The following is a 19,129-nucleotide window of genomic DNA, read 5'->3' as shown; positions in this document are numbered from 1 at the left end:
TTTCCAACCTAAAAATTCTGTTAGATCAAAAAGTCTATGTTTAGAAAAACTAAGTGCTTGCTACATCATTTTGCAAACACATAGCAATTAGAATACTTAATTTTGTGGCAAAAACTCAAGTATTTTGCTTCTGAAGTAAAGTCGCTCAGATTACTAAACCGGACAAAGGAATTACTGGAAGATGGGTTGTTTCCTTTTTAAGATGTAGTCCGTTATTTCGCGTTTTAAGATCTGGAATAAATTATTTTATTTATTTATTCATATATTTGTATATTGGGTATATTGTGATATTTATTGTTACTTCTTTGGTTCATATCCTAGTCCGAACTTCACACCCCTGACATTAATATTATTTTACTGTTTCAGTGAATGTCCTGTAGTTCGTGATAATTCCATCCTGCTCAGAGGAGGAACAAGAGTTGGATGCTTTAAAGATTTATCCTCCTCCAGACTCCTTAGAGGAGCAGAGGTGGGTTTAAAGATTCATCCTACTCCAGACTTAGAGGAGCAGTCGAGGTGGGTTTAAAGATTTATCCTCCTCCAGGCTTCTTAGAGGAGCAGAGGTGGGTTTTTAAAGATTTATCTTCCTTCAGACTTAGAGGAGCAGAGGTGGGTTTAAAGATTTATCCTCCTTCAGACTTAGAGGAGCAGAGGTGGGTTTAAAGATTCATCCTACTCCAGACTTAGAGGAGCAGAGGTGGGTTTAAAGATTTATCCTCCTCCGGACTTCTTAGAGGAGAAGAGTTGGGTTTAAAGATATATCCTCCTCCAGACTCCTTAGAGGAGCAGAGGTGGGTTTAAAGATTCATCCTACTCCAGGCTTAGAGGAGCAGAGGTGGGTTAAAAGAGTTATCCTCCTTCAGACTTAGAGGAGCTGAGGTGGGCTTAAAGGTCCATCCTCCTCTAGGCTTAGAGGAGCAGAGGTGGGTTTAAAGATTCATCCTCCTCCAGGCTTAGAGGAGCAGAGGTGGGTTAACAAATTTATCCTCCTTCAGACTTAGAGGAGCAGAGGTGGGTTTAAAGATTCATCCTCCTCCAGGCTTAGAGGAGCAGAGGTGGGTTAAAAAATTTATCCTCCTTCAGACTTAGAGGAGCAGAGGTGGGTTAAAAGATTTATTCTAATCTATAACTTAGGATATAATTTAGAAAAACGTCAACATCTTTACCTTTGTTGCTTAGAAAAAGGTTTAACAGATACCGTTATAAATCGACTACGTCACTCTTTAAATGAAGTGTTGTTTAGAAGTACGTCTGTATAGTTATTCAATTTTATACGTGATAATATACAACTCAGGTTGTCATCACATTGGCACAAAAAGAATCTATAAATAGTAGTTATTACTATAATTTGTAATAAATATAAACTTACTTCTAAATAAATAAAATGGTCGAATTACGACGAAAATGTTTTGTTTTAAAAAAAATTTTAGAAATAAGTTTTGCACATATTTTTCTAGTTTGTCTGGTTCACTTAAAAAGTTTTTGCTGTTTTACAAGAGTACAATTTTTTATTAAAAACTAATTCATGTAAAAAAGCAAGCTATTTTTAGTTTAATGGATATCAGCAAACAATATAAACTTTCATCAATTTTTATTTAATTGACATAATACGTTCATTAGACATAATACATTAGTCGGTTCTAAACTCCATTTAGGAACATATTAATATATAATATATTGAATTATATTGCTGGATTTTTATAAATTGACTCAGAGAAAATATAAATACTAAATATTCATAGATTATAGAATATATATTAGAGGGGAATTTAAAGAATCTCTCGGTATGAATTTTTTCAGTCCCTTTCAGCCTGAAAGGGAGTTTGACGTTTACAAATCATGTAAATTTTCACAAATTATATGCAGTAGAGTACATTAATACAGTATGTTCCCTAGACTTTTCATTTCGATTTCGAATTTTTAAAACTGTTAAATAAACTTTATAATGAATTAGGTGAATAAAAAACATCATTTGATTTATAGTTATCACGGAAAATCATTGTTTGTAAAGTGGAAGGCATAGAGTCTATGTGAAATGATCATTGGTCAATTATAAAACCAGCCTATTTCATAATTTGGTTTTCTTTTAACAATAATTTTAGATTTTCTATAAATGATATTCCAGGGCCCAAAAGGTTATATAGCATAAATATGTGATGTACACCTGCAGTATGGAAACAGTACAACAAAATGGCCGTTTTACACTTTTTTCTAGTACAGTGAAACCCTTAATAAAGAATACATCGAAAGAATTCATCAAATGTCGTATTTTTCACTTTCTGATAATGGAATGTTGCCGATATTTTGTTTTTAATTAAATGATTATATGGAACTCTTTATACAACTGTTCCCGCATATTCATGGCTATTTATTTATTTTCGCAAATACTGAAATTTACGTAATATAGTATAAAACTCATTGAAAAATTGTCAAGACGACATTTGATAAATTATTCCGATGTATTCGTTATTAAGGGTTTCACAGTAAATTCCCCTCTATTAATATATGATAATAATATGTAAATATTTGAATTTTATAAATCAAATCAGACAAATTATAATTATTTGTTTTTATAAATTAACTCAAATAAAGTTTAAATACATTTACCAAAAAGCAAAAATATTATATTTTTTTGAGAACCACAAATAAATTATTCTACTATACAAGAATATTTCTAATATTTTCGAGAAATATCTTAAAGGTCAAAAATAAAATTTTAGACAACAAATATTTGTATAAATGTTTGAAATTATATTTAAGATAAAACGTTGGTCGGAGAACAGCGTAGAGTCCTGTGTACTGAGATGTAATAGTTCTGGATTCAGGTGAACCCGAGAAATATTTATTGACACTGCTCACAGACATTATATATACAGACTGCTAATTAGACTTTCGCATGATCTCACTTACATCTTCCATTGCAGAAACATACTATCTCCTTCTTGCGAAAAGACTGACCAAGTTTTTAACAGTGAATAATTATATTGATGAGAAAGTACAGAAGGCCTTTCTGCCGGGCATTAATGGAACTATTGAGCATAATGTCGTCCTTGAAGAGATTATAAGCCAAGCAAAGACAAACAAGAAAACGGTTCATGTAACATTTTTCGATTAAGAAGATGCATGTGGTTCAGTGCCGCACCCTCTCATCATACATACCCTCAAAAGGTTTAATGTTCCTGCAGAAATTCATCTGTATATATCAACACCCTGTATAATAATCAACTTTCTTGTAATCAACTATCAACTTATCTTTGGAAGCGGTATATCTGAGAGAGAGCAAGCCACTTCTAGCCCTTTAATTTTGATTTTAAGAATGGATTTCTACCCCCAACTCTCAAAAATCTCGGTGCACTTCGCGCCAGATATTTCAGTTATTTTTCCCCTTTGAAAATATTGTACGCTGCACGCCCCTGACTTCATAACAATGAAGATCTGAAGAATATGAAGATCCATGAATTTAGGAAGAAATACTAATAGCTTTATCCTTCGATATTTAATTGTTGTATCTATTGTTTGTTTGTATGTCCAACCATAACTCATGAACCCCTTGACTGATTTGCCTCGATTTTTAATTGTGAGTTCCGTAGAACAACGGCAATAATCTTTTTTTGGTCTAAAACGTTCTAAGTTGAATAGGTTGACTTTTAAAGGGAAAACCTAGTTTCCAAGGACAACTGGGTTTACAAACTAATATTTAATAACCAATATATCCAGGTATGCCGGAGTAGAGTATGGAAATGAATGTTTCTGTGGTGATACCATCCTCGACCCTGAAACTAGTTTTCCTGTTCATCGTTCAAATATCACTAGTCTCCAGGTAGATATTGATACCATACTCGACCTTGAAACAGTTTTCCTGTTTATGGTTTAATATCACTAGTCTCCAGGTAGATATTGATACTGTCTTCAACCCTGAAACTAGTTCTCCTGTTCATCGTTTAAATAATAATAATCTCCAGGTAGATATTGATACTATTCTAGATCTTGAAACTAGTTCTCCTGTTTATAGTTTAAATATCACTAGTCTTTAACCCTGAAACTAGTTTGCCAGTACATCGTTTAAATATCACTAATCTTATTCTCAAGTTAGGTTTAGTACCGTCATCTACCCTAAAACTAGTTCTGAGATTGTTTAGTTCGAGCACTCTAATTGCAATATGATATTGTTTCTAATTGCAATATGACATTGTTTCTAATTGCAATTTGTTATTGTTTAGATCGAGAACTCTAATTGAAATATGATATTGTTTAGATCGATGTCTCTAATTGCAATGTGATATTGTTTTGATCGAGAGCTCTAATTGCAATATAATATTGTTTAGATTAAGGACTCGAATTGCAATATGAAATGTCCGTCTCAAACAGCTAATAGATTCTGTGGAGGATTCAATGCGCTAGGTGAATTAAACATTTTAAAAACAACGGAAGTTTTCTTTACTAATTTGTTTTATTTTTTTCCTAAATAATATAGATTATAATGATTTAAGAGACTTTCAAGTGACATTTTTTGGGCAGATTCTATTCACAATAAATCTGTATCCGGTCAAGGATGACGGGCATATCTATAATTTACTATCTGAAAACAGAGTACCGGAGTCATTTTCTAAGTTAAAAAAGACCTCTCTTGATTTCCGATGGCTCTTTATTTTCAGCAAAATGCAACAAAAAGGGTGCATCCTTGATTTGAGAAGGGATACACTTTAAAAATCAGAACCCTAGTTTTGCTCCACATAGGAGGAGAATATTAACCACACATACTGACACATTTAAAGTTGCTAAGTACAATACTATTTATTCTCCTCTCTGTTCTCCTTATTTAGATTCTCTTTGTTTTTAGTTTTTATTTGTTTAGAAGTATACCTAACCGGAGTAATATCTCCTAAACCTTAACCTTCCCTAGATCAACAGAATTCAGTTCAAATATTTTTTTTGTTTAGAAGTATATCTGGCCGGACTAATATCTCCTAAACCTGAACCTTCCCCGGATCTATAGAATTCAGTTCAAATAGTTTTATTTATTTAGAAGTATCATGACCGAAGTAATATCTCCTGAACCTAAACCTTCCCTAGATCTACAGAATATTCAGTTCGAACAGTTTTATTTGCTTAGAAGTGTCCTGACCGGAGTATTATCTCCTAAACCTAAACCTTCCCTAGATCTACAGAATATTCAGTTCGAACAGTTTTATTTGCTTAGAAGTATCCCTAACCGGAGCAATATCTCCTAAACCTAAACCTTCCCTAGATCTACAGAATATTCAGTTCGAACAGTTTCATTTGCTTAGAAGTGTCCTGACCGGAGTATTATCTCCTAAACCTGAACCTGAGAATTCAGTTCAAATTGTTTTATTTGTTTAGAATTATATCTGTCCGGAGTAATATCTCCTAAACCTGAACCTCCCCCAGCTCTACAGGCTCGTCAACAGAGTTCAGTTCGAATAGTTTTTCTTCTCACACTTTCAGGAATGTATCATTCAAAGGAATTGAGTCTTTGCCACAAACTCTGATTTTCCAATCCTTATATCTTTACAACCCTACGTCGTAGACCTTAGCTATTTTAAACTGTAAATTAGAACATTTGAGTTTGTGGCAAAGGCTCAATTCCTTTTAAAAATTACTGGCAGATAGTTTGTTTACATAGATCGATTCAATTTTGACCCATCGATCCATCACTGAGATATTGGCAACTCTGAAAGTTGATCATCAAATTTTTATACAGCCTCAACTTTAATGTGTCGTAACATGTTGGACTTTGATGTTACCTCACCAACTTACTTATATATTTTTATAGCCCCAAACATATACATGGTTAAAATGCAATACGCTTGTTTCTAGCTTAAGTTAATTAGGAGGTATTGGCAAATATTGCCATATCACCTTCTAAATTTTGAATTTAAGGGAACTAGTTCAAATCTGTTCCAACGAGTTGAACCAATTCTTTTATCTCTAGTCAAACCTTCTTTAAACAAATTCAAAAGTTAGTTAATAGGTTTAACTTATTTTTTACCGATTTTATTTTTTCCATACGTTATATCTAGAAAAAAACTATTTTATATTGTTATACTTCTTAAATTTCTAAAAGTGATAATATTTACGTTTTTAATAAATTAGATTATGAAAAATATATTGTTTAGGACGGAGTTTACGGCAGATAAAAAGGTTGCTCCGTCTGATATATAAACCTCATCATTTCTACTTTATACATGTAGATGAGAACAGTCAGGAACAAAACAAAAACTTCTTTATTTTTAAAATATTCAAAATTTTTTTCAAGTTAGAATATAATAATTAGATAAGATATAGTTTATTCCTAAAAATACACACATACAAGTTACAATGTTACAGGCAAAAAATCTCCAGATATTTTTATATTTTTTACTATATGTATGTATTATAGCAATTAGGTAGAGATTAGCTATTTGCTGTTTTGGGTATTATCCCCACCTACTTAATATTAAACGTTTACACTATTATGAATATTAATAGGTTTTAAAAGTTTACAATAAGTCAGGGATTACTAGTTAAATTTAGAAAAAACCGAGGTGCAGCAAGAAACATAATTGATTTTTCAGTTTTAAAGTTTAGCACGTATTTAAAAATAAGATTAAGCATTAACAAAAATCTACCAATATTTATATTCATTTTTTGCAAGTATAACAAGAGGGTTTATTGCACTTTGAGATGTAGGCGTCAGATAACATTTCTAATAAACTTTTTGTTAAATATGCCTATCGAGGCACTTCTTAAATCAAGTGGCAGGTTATTCCATATCTTAAGAAGTGAATATGAGGGAAGATATTCTATAATGAGCCTGTATTCAGAATGTCAATTTGATAGTTAAGAGATCTCTCCGAAGGAATTGAGTTTTAGTCACACACTCTAATTTTTAAATCCCTATATATTTGCAACTATGATATTTTAAACTTAGATTATTTCGTATATATATGGGGATTATTAAATCAGAGTTTGTGACACAGACTCAACTCCTTCCCGAGTTTTTTAAAAGTGTCGTTAAATGATGAGGTGTAAAAGCTAAAAAAGACTGTCGTTGTAATTTCAAGACTCTCTAATTAAATTGGAGTCAGACCGCTGCAGAAACCACAGATGTACCATTGAAACCATTTGTCAATAATGTTATATAAATGTGATATTATTACTACTTGAAAACAAGTTAAACCCTAGTTTTACTATTAGAAGTGGAATAATGTTGTATAAATGTGATATTATTACTAATTGAAAACGTTCCATTAATGATAGTTTTGTTTTTCTAGTGGTTATTTAACAACTTGATTTATCTAGAATCTATGAAAAATATCAGGTAGCCCTCTAAACAGTTAAAGACGACCATGATAAAAAATATGCATTCCAATAAATTAAAAAATTAAATAATTTGTAATATTTTTACAATACAAGCAACTTTGATTTATGTATATCTTTGCAACCCAATGTCGTAGACGATCTAGAATATTTGTGTTTGCGGCAAACACTCCATAGCTTAATTTCATTTAATCTTAGATCGATTATTTTAGATTGACCAGGAATAGATTTTCACCATTTTGGGCTAGTAACACACTCCTATTTCTGCTCCTTGGTAAATATATTCTGGACTAGTAACAAACTCCTTTTCCTGCTCCTTGGTAAATATATTTTGGGCTAGTAACGCACTCCTTTTTATGCTCCTTGGTAAATATATTTTGGGCTAGTAACACACTACTTTTCCTGCTCTTTGGTAAATATATTTTGGGCTAGTAACACATTACTTTTCCTGCTCCTTGGTAAATATATTTTGGGCTAGTAACTAACTACTTTTGCTGCTCCTTGGTAAATATATTTTGGGCTAGTAACACACTTCTTTTCCTGCTCCTTGGTAAATATATTTTGGGCTAGTAACACACTACTTTTCCTGCTCTTTGGTAATTATATTTTGGGCTAGTAACACACTCCTTTTTCTGCTCCTTGGTAAATATATTTTGGGCTAGTAACGCACTCCTTTTCCTGCTCCTTGCTAAATATATTTTGGGCTAGTAACACACTTCTTTTCCTGCTCCTTGGTAAATATATTTTGGGCTAGTAACACACTTCTTTTCCTGCTCCTTGTATTTTGCTTTGTCTTGGGGACCACTGTATTATCTCTCCTGGAATTATTGTGTTTTGTTCAGCTTTGTTTTGCAGAGAGATATTATCTCCTGAAATTAATATATTTTGTTCAGCTCTGTTTGAAGAGATATTATCTACTGGAATTAAAATATTTTGTTTAGCTTTGTTTGAAGAGATATTATCTCCTGGAATTAAAATATTTTGTTCAGCTTTGTTTGAAGAGATATTATCTCCTGGAATTAATATATTGTGTTCAGATGTTTTGAAGAGATATTATATCTCCTGGAATTAATATATTTTGTTCAGCTTTGTTTGAAGAGTTATTATCTCCTGGAATTTATATATTGTGTTCAGCATGTTTTGAAGAGATATTATCTCTATCCTGGAATTGGGATTATATCATGAATATATCTGAATCTGATTTACCCGTTAAACCAATACAACAGTTTGAAAACCATCTCAGGTATTAACTTTAAGTTTTATTTATCTAACAAAATAATAAAGATTTTGCTTTAAAATAATCTAATAATATAAAAAGGTGACGAAAATTGATCTGTTCAGAAATAAAGTATTTGCAAAAATTCTAATGTTCTAATTCCTATATCTTTGCAGCCCAATGTCGTATACCTTAGATATTTTAAACTATGAATACTATTAGATCAAATAGTTTAAATATAAAAGGTTTAAACCACCTTCTGCAAAGATATAGGGATTAGAAAATTTGCTTTTGTTGGACAGACTTTAAAGGTTTTAAAGTTTTAACAAAATTTTGAGAAGTTTTACACATTTCAAAACAGTTTATATAAAACATTTGCTTGTTTTACACTATGTAAAATTTTAACCCTAAGAGAAAATATTTGCCATAATCTTTAATCTACGCAAGGACTAAAATAATAAAATATATATTCCAGGAAAAATATTGGAAAGAACTTTGTTGCATTTGATCCTCATAATCAAGCAAAGTTTTTAAGATCTCATGGGTTACATAAGGTATTATTCTTTCTGTGTTTATTTATATTCTATAGTTAATCATGGGAGCCCAGCTTTGCATGTTCACTAAAATTTCTCTTTAAAAGCCAATTTACTCATGTACCGTATCTATTCAAGATATTTTACAACTGTGACCAACATGTGTACCGTATCTATTTAAGGTATTTTACAACTGTGACCAACATATGTACCGTATCTATTTAAAAAAGTAAAGTAAAAAGTAAAAGTAAAAAAATTATTATTTAACATAAAACATAAAAAATTAAGTGTTTCAGGAGAAAATATTTAAAAACCTCTAAAAGTAGAGGTTGTGGGAATAATATCCCCCAATTCAAAAAAAAAATATAAAGAATAGAAATCAAAGGAAAATGAAAGGAAAGGATAAGGAAAGTTACACATTTATTGTTTACACTATATTTAATAAAAATTGGTAGTGGATTGTTAGTATTTTCCGACGATGAACTAACAACTTTTAGAAATACAAGTTATAGATTTATTTGTAATGTTAAAAAAAAGTAAAAAAAGCTTTAAGGAGTGTGGAAGAAATATAGGTTCTATGAAAAATGGGCATTTTTTAGCATTTTTTTAATCGCGCCGTTTTTTGACATCTTTTTACATATTTTACAACTGTGACCAACATATGTATTATGTACCGTATATTTTTAAGATATTTTACAACTGTGACCAACATATGTCCCGTATCTATTTAAGATATTTTACAACTGTGACCAACATATGTACCGTATTTATTTAAGATATTTTACAACTGTGACCAGCATATGTACCGTATCTATTTAAGATATTTTACAACTGTGACCAACATATGTCCCGTATATTTTTAAGATATTTTACAACTGTGACCAGCATATGTACCGTATCGGAGAGAGATCGGTTCCAACTGGACTGCGGTGGATGGGTGGATCAGATTGGATTATACTTCACAGGAATATTATCACCAACAAATTTTGGAATTTCATGGCTCTTTCGCAAAAATTATAACTTTTTAATGTTTTCCTATTTACCTCCCAAACTTTTACCTTTCGTAGTTAATTTAACAATTTTGATTAAAGATTTACCAGACTTTTCTATTATTATTGGTCGTTTTTTTTTTAAAAAAGTTATACTTTATAATTCTAACCAACCACAAACCTTCTCTTGCGTCAGGCAATTTTTTTTTGACGTTTTTAAGATACATAAAAATCTAAATATTTATTAAAAGTTTAAGGTAAATAGAAGGGGATGTTTGAAAGGATTTCTAAAAGAAAATATTTACCGTCTAAAACAAAATAAAAACCATTTTGATTATTTGCCGTTTGCTTCTATTTGTGATCATATTGGTGATATTCCAGAGAGTTTCTTATATATCTGATCTACTCTGACTCCAGCCTAATTAGATCTCTAAACTCTATTTACTTTTACTCCGTCATGGCTCCGGAGAGCTACTTTCATACCGTTCTATTCAATTCCAGGTTAAACATACTTTTTTTTAATAATGCTAGGCTTCCTCTCGACTCTCTATTAAAGATACTGTATACTGTATCTAGGAGTTATTTCAAATAAACTCCGGTTTGAAGAGGGACTTGCTTAATTCACAACATTACCCTTGGAACCTTTATCTGATCAATACTGTGGAAGATATAGTCATTTCTATCTTTAAAAGTATAAAGATGCTGTTCTACGTTTATTCGTTTATTTTAAAGATTCTGTTCTACAATAGAAAATAAAAAATAGTTCTATTCTGTTCTACATTATAAAAAATTTAATTCTATTTAAAGATTCTGTTCTACAATAGAAAGTAAAACTTTAATTCTATTTATAGATTCTGTTCTACAATACAAAATATAAAATTAGTTCTATTTAAAAATTCTGTTCTACAATAGAAAGTAAAACTTTAATTCTATTTAAAGATTCTGTTCTACAATAGAAAATAAAAATTTAATTCTGTTTAAAGATTCTGTTCTACAATAGAAAATAGAAAATTAGTTCTATTTAAAGATTCTGTTCTACAATAGAAAATAAAACTTTAATTCTATTTAAAGATTCTGTTCTACGATAAAAAATATAAAATTAGTTCTATTTAAAAATTCTGTTCTACAATAGAAAATAAAATTTTATTCTATTTAAAGATTCTGTTCTACGATACAAAATATAAAATTAGTTCTATTTAAAAATTCTGTTCTACAATAGAAAATAAAACTTTAATTCTATTTAAAGATTCTGTTCCACAATAGAAAATAAAAATTTAATTCTATTTAAAGATTCTGTTCTACAATAGAAAATAAAAAATTAATTCTATTTAAAGAATCTGTTCTAAAATACAGAATAAAACTTTAATTCTATTTAAAGATTCTGTTCTACAATACAAAATATAAAATTAGTTCTATTTAAAAATTCTGTTCTACAATAGAAAATAAAAATTTAATTCTGTTTAAAGATTCTGTTCTACAAGAAAAAATAAAAATTTAATTCTGCTTAAAGATTCTGTTCTACAATAGAAAATAAAAATTTAATTCTATTTCAAGATTCTGTTCTGCAAGAGAAAATAAAAATTTTATTCTATTTAAAGATTCTGTTCTACAATAGAAAACAAAATTTTATTATATTCAAAGATTCTGTTCTGCAATAGAAAATAAAACTTTAATTCTAATTAAAGATTCTGTTCTACAATAGAAAATAAAACTTTAATTCTATTTAAAGATTCTGTTCTACAATAGAAATTAGAAAATAAAACTTTATTTCTATTTAAAGATTCTGTTCTACAATAGAAATTAAAACTTTAATTCTATTTAAAGATTCTGTTCTACAATACAAAATGACAACTTCCGGTTTGTGCATTGGAACAAATCAGAAGAATCCTGCTCCTGCTCTAGGTAAAAATATCAGTTTTCCATCATAGGCAAAATAGTAACAAGTGAATTGGAGACCAGCCCCCCCCCCTCCCCCACCCAACCAACATATTAAAAAATGTATGATATTACTATAATATGACAAAGTGCCATGGCTAGGACAGGCTATATAGGGAACCTAGCGTCGAGTCTTGGACAGGCTATTTGGTCGAGAGTCGGGCTGGGGCCGAGCGATGCAATTAGGTCTGACAAGGAAAATATTCTAATGTTTAGTATTTTTAAAATTGTGTGTAATTGTGTCCAAAGGTTAAAAGCTAAGAAAATACCCTCTTCAGAACCTGATATATCTGGTTTAGGAGTATGGACTGGTGTGGATGTTCTCCACTGGTTCTCCGGGTCCCGGATATTCCTCATCTGAAATCCAGGATACAACAACACAACGTGTTCTTCGCTAGAAAATTCGATTCTTTTATAGATCAAAGAAAGTTATTATTTATCACATTATATAATCTCTAATTTTTCTTTAGCCTTTTGGTGATTTAAGGGTAAATACATAGAGAATAGAATATATAGAGAGGAATTTACTGGGAAAAATTGTAAAACGGCCATTTTGTTGTACTGTTTCCATACTGCAGGTGTACTTCACATATTTATGGTATATAACCTGTTGGGCCCTGGAATATCATTTTATAGAAAATCTAAAATTATTGTTAAAAGAAAACCAAATTATGAAATAGGCTGGTTTCATAATTTAAATGATCATTTCACATAGACTCTATGCCTTCCACTTTACAAACGATGATTTTCCGTTATAACTATAAATCAAATGATGTTTTTATTCACCTAATTCATTATAAAGTTTATTTAACAGTTTAAAAAATTTGAAATTGAAATGGATAGTCTAGGAAACATACTGTATTAATGTACTCTACTGCATATAATTTGTGAACATTTACATGATTTGTACACTTTGAACTCCCTTTCAGGCTGAAAGGGACTGAAAAATTCATACCGAGAGATTCTTTTAATTCCTCTCTATATATTCTATTCTCTATGGGTAAATAGCACTTTAGATATTTTATCCAATACTATATTTGATTTCCCCAAACTGAATTAAAGAACTAATAATTCTCATCTCTAACTCTAGAGCAATACTTCCTTGACTGACAGTTTAACATGCAGTCTCTGTACCATCGGTTGATTAAAGAATTGAACTTTAACGTAGTTTTTATCTTTATTTAATCATATTAAAACATTGTAAGCGTAGTCTTAAGTGACTCTCTATGTAAAGATGACAATGTCTGATTCACAATGGTACCCTGACAGCTTTGTCAGATCAAGTGTGAATTAGTTATCAAGAGGCCGAATTTAAAGAAGGCTCAAGAATCAAGAGGCTCAAATATGGTTGGTTCCACTTAAAAATTGTATTAAATTTGTCAAGATTTAAGCTGGCGCTCAATTGAAATCGGTTTTCAATTGTGGTTTCTCTACTAAAGTGACTTCAGCATTTCTACTGCAGAGCAGCATATAGGAAACATTAGAATTAATAATTTCACATTATTGATCAGATAAAGGTTTCAACATGGTACTGTTGTGATGGGAATCGAGGGTCGCGCCCCCCTCCCCCCCTGAACCTGCAATATTTGTTTTTTTTAGGTCCTGTAAACTGGATTGCTGAGAAGCTGGAAGGAAGATTAGTATCAGAAACTAGTGTAGGCTGGGATTATTATTGGACCAATATATATCAAAACGTACGAAATTATGTGTTGATTCAATCTTATATATTCTTTATATTTTGTTTATTAGCATAGATATTAATTCAAAATACAAAGGATTAGAAATATAAAACTTACTGTGTTGTAGTAATTTTATATCTATTTTCATTTTAAAGAAATTGAGTTTTTGTCACAAACTCTGATTTTCTAATTCCTATAACTTTGCAACCCGTGTTCCTAGACCTTTGATATTTCAAACTATTAAATCTGTTAGATAAAACAATCTAAGTTTGAAATATCAAAGGCTTACATCATCAGGTTGCGAAGAAATAGGGGTTAAAAAATGCGAGTTTGTGGCAAAAACTCAATTCCTTTGTAATTTTCGACTGATAACACTTCAAATTGTATTTATTACTTTTCTTTAAAAATCTAATTCTAATGCTTTTGATCCAAAAGATTTTTATTGTATGTTTTTACTTAAATAATATATAAAAGCAACTACACAGTACAAGTGTCATAAACCCAACATCAATTCCATTCTAATCAGATTTTAATTGTTTGTTAAAATATATAGACTTTTATTTGTATGTTTACAATATATTTTTTAATCTAAATAAAATATAATCTTAGGAGGATACATCGACATTTCTGGCGGGTAGTGAGGAAATCTACGTATTTCTAGTAAATACATTTATCCAGGACAAATCAGAGTTCGGAGATTTTAAACAAATCCTAGAGGTATATTCATTAATTATCTATGTACAGGTTAACTTTGTAATAAAGTATCTATGTACAGATTAACCTTATAATAAAGTATCTATGTACAGATTAACCTTATAATAAAGTATCTATGAACAGGTTAACCTTGTAATAAAGTATATATGTACAGATTAACCTTGTAATAAAGTATCTATGTACAGGTTAACCTTGTAATAAAGTATCTATGTACAGATTAACCTTGTAATAAAGTATCTATGTACAGGTTAACCTTATAATAAAGTATCTATGAACAGGTTAACCTTGTAATAAAGTATCTATGTACAGATTAACCTTGTAATAAAAGAAAATGAGACGATTGGTGATCTTCTTCTATTCTCAACGAGTTCTGGAAAGTTCGAGATTTTAACAAGGAATCTACATGAATTTTTAATTCAAAAATGATTTTACCAATTTTTTCTAAATCTACATTTCCGTTCATAAAGGGGCAAATTTTAAAAGAAATAAGATGAAAGAATATTTAACTATGCACAATCTTATTTTTAAGTTTCGTATTTCATCGCTAAAATGTTTTAAATAACTTCAAGTACAATAATGGTGTTGCAAAAAATCACCACTAAAGAATAATTGTTTTTAAACTTTTGCGCAGATTTGATCCAGGCCTGGTTTTACTTCCTGATGGTTTACTGAAATCCTCTTTTAATAGTTTAACTATCCAGGAAAACAATTATTTATTTTTATATGCCACTTTTGAGATTTTAGTACTTAATTTCTTTAATTGAATAACTTTTAAAATATTTAAAAGTTTTGAATCTCCAGGTTGGCTCAGAATACGACAGGAAGGAAAAAATGCTTCGAGATAAATCTGGAATATTTTTCAGGTGATTTTAAAGTCTCTGATTTTTTAATGTTTTCGTCGTTGGCATTAAACATGGACACCAATATTCCGCGTAAGATTTACAGGTTAGACAGAAAAAAATATCGGTTTTTCAATAAAGTTCTTTTAAAACAGTTTTTGAACACTTTTAATTCTATTTTCTTGTTTTTTCTTAAAATAATCTTGTTGTGAAATACTGAAATGCCGAATTTTAGTTGAATTATCCAACATTTTAATAAAGAATTTAATTCTGAAAATTAAATTTAAAATATAAGCTTTAGAAATTACCTTTTCAGTCCTATCTTTAGTGGAACTTGAAAATAATAATATTAAATACTTGAGATTAAATTTTAAAAATGCCACAAGATATCTTAAACATTTGCATCAGAATCATTCAAAGGAACTGATCTAATTTTTCTAATCCCTATAGCTGTGCAACCTGATGTTGTATACCTTTTTTATAGTGTTTCCTATTATTACATTCAAGTGACAAAACTAATTAAACAAAATAATAAAAAATAAAAAAATTGGGAATAATACTGAAGTTTTACTTGACTCTACCAATCAAACTTTTTAAAACTTCAATATTTAAAGAAACATAGACTTTATTTCAAATTAGTTTAAAGAGTGATGGCACGGTCTGATTAACAAGGCACATTTTAAACCTCTTTATAACAATCATATCTATATATCCATCTAAAAATAGAAATAGTTCGTCATTGTTAAATTATCCCGATTTCCTTCTTTGTCTCAAGCTGAATTGTAAATGCGTAAGTATCTTTACCAGAGAATAATCATTTTTCAGCTAGAAAAGTGTATATTTAATTTATACTTTATCAGACAAAGTTTTAAAGAATTGTAAATCGTAAATTCCACGCTATTAATAAAGGCCCACTTGAAATAACGTCTAGAGTCCCTTAGGCAAAGCCTAGATTAGTTTAATCATCCCACCCTGCTCCCTTGTTCCAATGTTATTGTTAGTTCCGGACCTGTTCATTAACTTATGTAAATAACACGTTAGATTGAAATCTTATATATTTTCAATCATAAAGTCCAAACTAAAGAAGCTACAATGTGGCAAAGTCGTACCAGTAATATTACATAAAATTTACCACCTCCATCTGCCTATAGTTCACAGTGCATAATAAATAAATGTAAACCCCTAATTTTTTTGGTCGTTGTACAACAGTATGCACCGATAGCTTAGTTTATGTTCTTTTATAAATCCTCTCAGATTTAAAATATCTAGATCTCGACTTCCAGTTCTCATCCTTGATCTTCAACTAAAGGAGGAGAAGTTGGTGGATAGTATTCAGTTGAGGATATTTGGTTCACAGGTAGAATGTTGATGGCCGAATATATAGTTTGAAAGATACTTGTTTTTTTTTTAACTTTAAAAATATTATTTATAGATCTTGTTATATAAACTATGCAACATTTAAATAAAAAATTATGTTTACATATCTACGGTCAGAACAAATTCCCTCGTTTGATGGAAGGAATTCTATTTTTCCAATTTTTGCCAATAACTGTTACATTTTTTTCATGGTAATTTTGGGTAATGTGAGTTGCGACAAAAAAATAGACCTATTCGGTTCAGCCGTTTTGATATACAGGTTGTCTCTGAAAAAAGTGCGTTTCGAGTCCACTAAATATCGTTCAAATGTGCTAAAACGTGCATCTAGTAGGTACAATACCCACAAATGTGAGGGGTCGTCAATTAAACTGTTTTCTCTAAAATGTCGCACAGACTCCAACAGGGGATCTTCAGAGACAGCTATTAAAAACGGATCGAGACCATTTGGTCGCGAAACACCCTAAATCTTTGCAACCTGATGTTCTGAACCTTTGATATTTTAAACTGTTATCATGGTTAAATCAAATTGTCTTCATTTTAAATATTCAAGGCTTACATCATCAGGTTGCAAAGATTTGGGGATTAAAATCAGAGTTTGCACGGGTATCGTCCATCGTCCAGTTATGTTTCCTTTTATGAAAATCCAGAATGATATTCGTTTTTTTAGGATGAGATGTTCGGAAGTAAAGATTTGATACCCATAAGTTCTAGCAGACTTATCGCTTTGCAGCTTGATTCTTTTCTTCAAAAAAATATCACAGGTAAAATTTCTAAAGAATTTTTATGATTTACAATTTTACTTTTTAAGGATTAATGAGGTTAGAGGTTTGGGAGCAAGAATCCTTACTGGCCACAATCCAGTTCATTATATTTGATGAGGAATTGAACATGTAAGAATATTTGTAGTCTCGTATAGTTAAAGTTTAAAAACATATTATATCAGAAATTGTAAAAAAAAAGTAGTTTGTTGAGCTCGAACTTTTTCCAGTTTGTAATGAAGGTTATTGTAAAATAATTTGATTTTTTCTCTTCTTTTCGAGAAAACCAATACTTTTATAATTTTTATATTATTAAAGAAACAGATGTTTAGAAAGAATTTTTGATGTGATTTTTTCAGCTTTAATTAAGGCTTTCGTAACATGATTCAATTTTTTTTCTTTTGATTGAGAAAGGCTTTATAATTTTTGTCCCTATAATAAAGAGACATCTAAAAACTTTTAAAATTATTTTACTTTAGACCAAGAACAGTTCTGTTAGAGATGTTTCCATTTCTAGATTACTGCAGCATATCCTTAAACTCATTCACAAACAATTCTTCCCATTCCAAGAGGTCCTTGGTATCCTCATCCGGCTCCGCGACCTCCTCATTGACCTCATCTGGCTCCACAACCTCCTCAGTGACCGCCCAATGCTCCGAGACCTCTTGGAGCTCAAGATCTCCGGATCCAAAGTCCGATTTTCCAGTTTAAATTCATTTTTATTCTTTATAATTTATTCATTGGTCATTATTAGGTCGTCTTTAAACCCTCGTCCTTTTTAACTTAATGCACAAAACGTTCCCCTATTTTAAGGGGTTAACTCTGTCCAAAAATATTAATCAAAACTTTTATACAAGTCTGACAAAGATATCTTTTATACAACTGGGTCTTGGTGTTTTATATAGAGTTCAAATGATTTATATATATTTTTATTTGTGTTATTCTGAAAGTTTGATAATAAAATACCAACAGTTAGCGTTATAATTTTGGTAGTCACATACATATAAATCTAAAATATTTGTTTTTTTATTGTATTTTATCAGTGATAGCAATAAAGAAGAAAGTTTCTAATTTTCATACAAAATTGAATGACAACTTAAAACTCATTAAATATGACGATGTAAAAATTTCATTTTAGTGCTGTGCTATAAATACAGATCTTTTAATGGCCAACTAAATGATTTATCAAAGAACAGAGTAAGTTTACAGCTGAAAGGAAGCTGGAATGTAAATTAACAGATCAAATAATTTCCGTACAGTCGGCACTGCATGAAGTCACATCCTTTGTGGGTAACCCTGTAGAAGAAAAAAATACAGAAACTTTAACTTTTAATGCAGCGCATGGCGAGATTTTATCATTAACTGATAGACTTTTCTTGGATTATATTCTTTACTTAAAGGGACTGTAAAGGAAAAATAAAAGGAGTATAGTATGAAACCTGAGAATCTCAGGCGTTAAATGATACATATAAGACTTCTATCTGATGTTCCTTTCTCGAGAAATTGAAATAAAACTGTCAAATTTATACGAAAATTCAGATATATGCAATTCTGTATGTTTAAACAGATCATATTCAGCAAATACGAAACTAATTTAAAAACGATTATATCCCTCAGGAGCCTGATATTCTCAGGTTTGCTCCTACTATGATATTTTTATTTTTGTCTAGCATTTTTGATAGTTATAATTGATAATAATATTACAGTCTGTATAATCTGTGTTACGTCACCAGAACGTCAGCCAATGGCAGTTCAGTACTCTGGTCACG

The 19,129-nt window shown here is 30.2% G+C and overlaps 1 protein-coding gene across 1 annotated transcript; it reads left to right on the top strand.

Moving 5' to 3' along the window:
• Positions 1-321: 321 nt before the first annotated feature.
• Positions 322-18,533, top strand: LOC111718433 (xylosyltransferase oxt; the record flags this gene model as incomplete). The annotated part of the gene is made up of 23 exons (XM_023494015.1): positions 322-469; positions 2,761-2,825; positions 3,718-3,820; positions 4,326-4,401; positions 5,362-5,466; positions 6,138-6,226; positions 7,275-7,321; positions 7,533-7,594; positions 8,455-8,563; positions 9,012-9,090; positions 9,934-10,034; positions 10,440-10,559; positions 11,883-11,960; positions 12,293-12,417; positions 13,593-13,687; positions 14,282-14,389; positions 14,696-14,781; positions 15,018-15,087; positions 15,188-15,249; positions 16,495-16,582; positions 17,270-17,363; positions 17,411-17,492; positions 17,840-18,533. Coding segments are annotated over 23 exons (2,224 nt in total), but the record flags the coding sequence as incomplete, so codon positions are not given.
• Between the last annotated feature and the right edge of the window lie 596 nt (positions 18,534-19,129).

This window comes from Eurytemora carolleeae, unplaced genomic scaffold (genome assembly GCF_000591075.1).
Source record: "Eurytemora carolleeae unplaced genomic scaffold, Eaff_2.0 scaffold176, whole genome shotgun sequence".
NCBI classification, from domain to species: domain Eukaryota; kingdom Metazoa; phylum Arthropoda; class Copepoda; order Calanoida; family Temoridae; genus Eurytemora; species Eurytemora carolleeae.
Note: the sequence above shows the minus strand (reverse complement) of the source record. Positions and strands in the feature narration are given on the sequence as shown.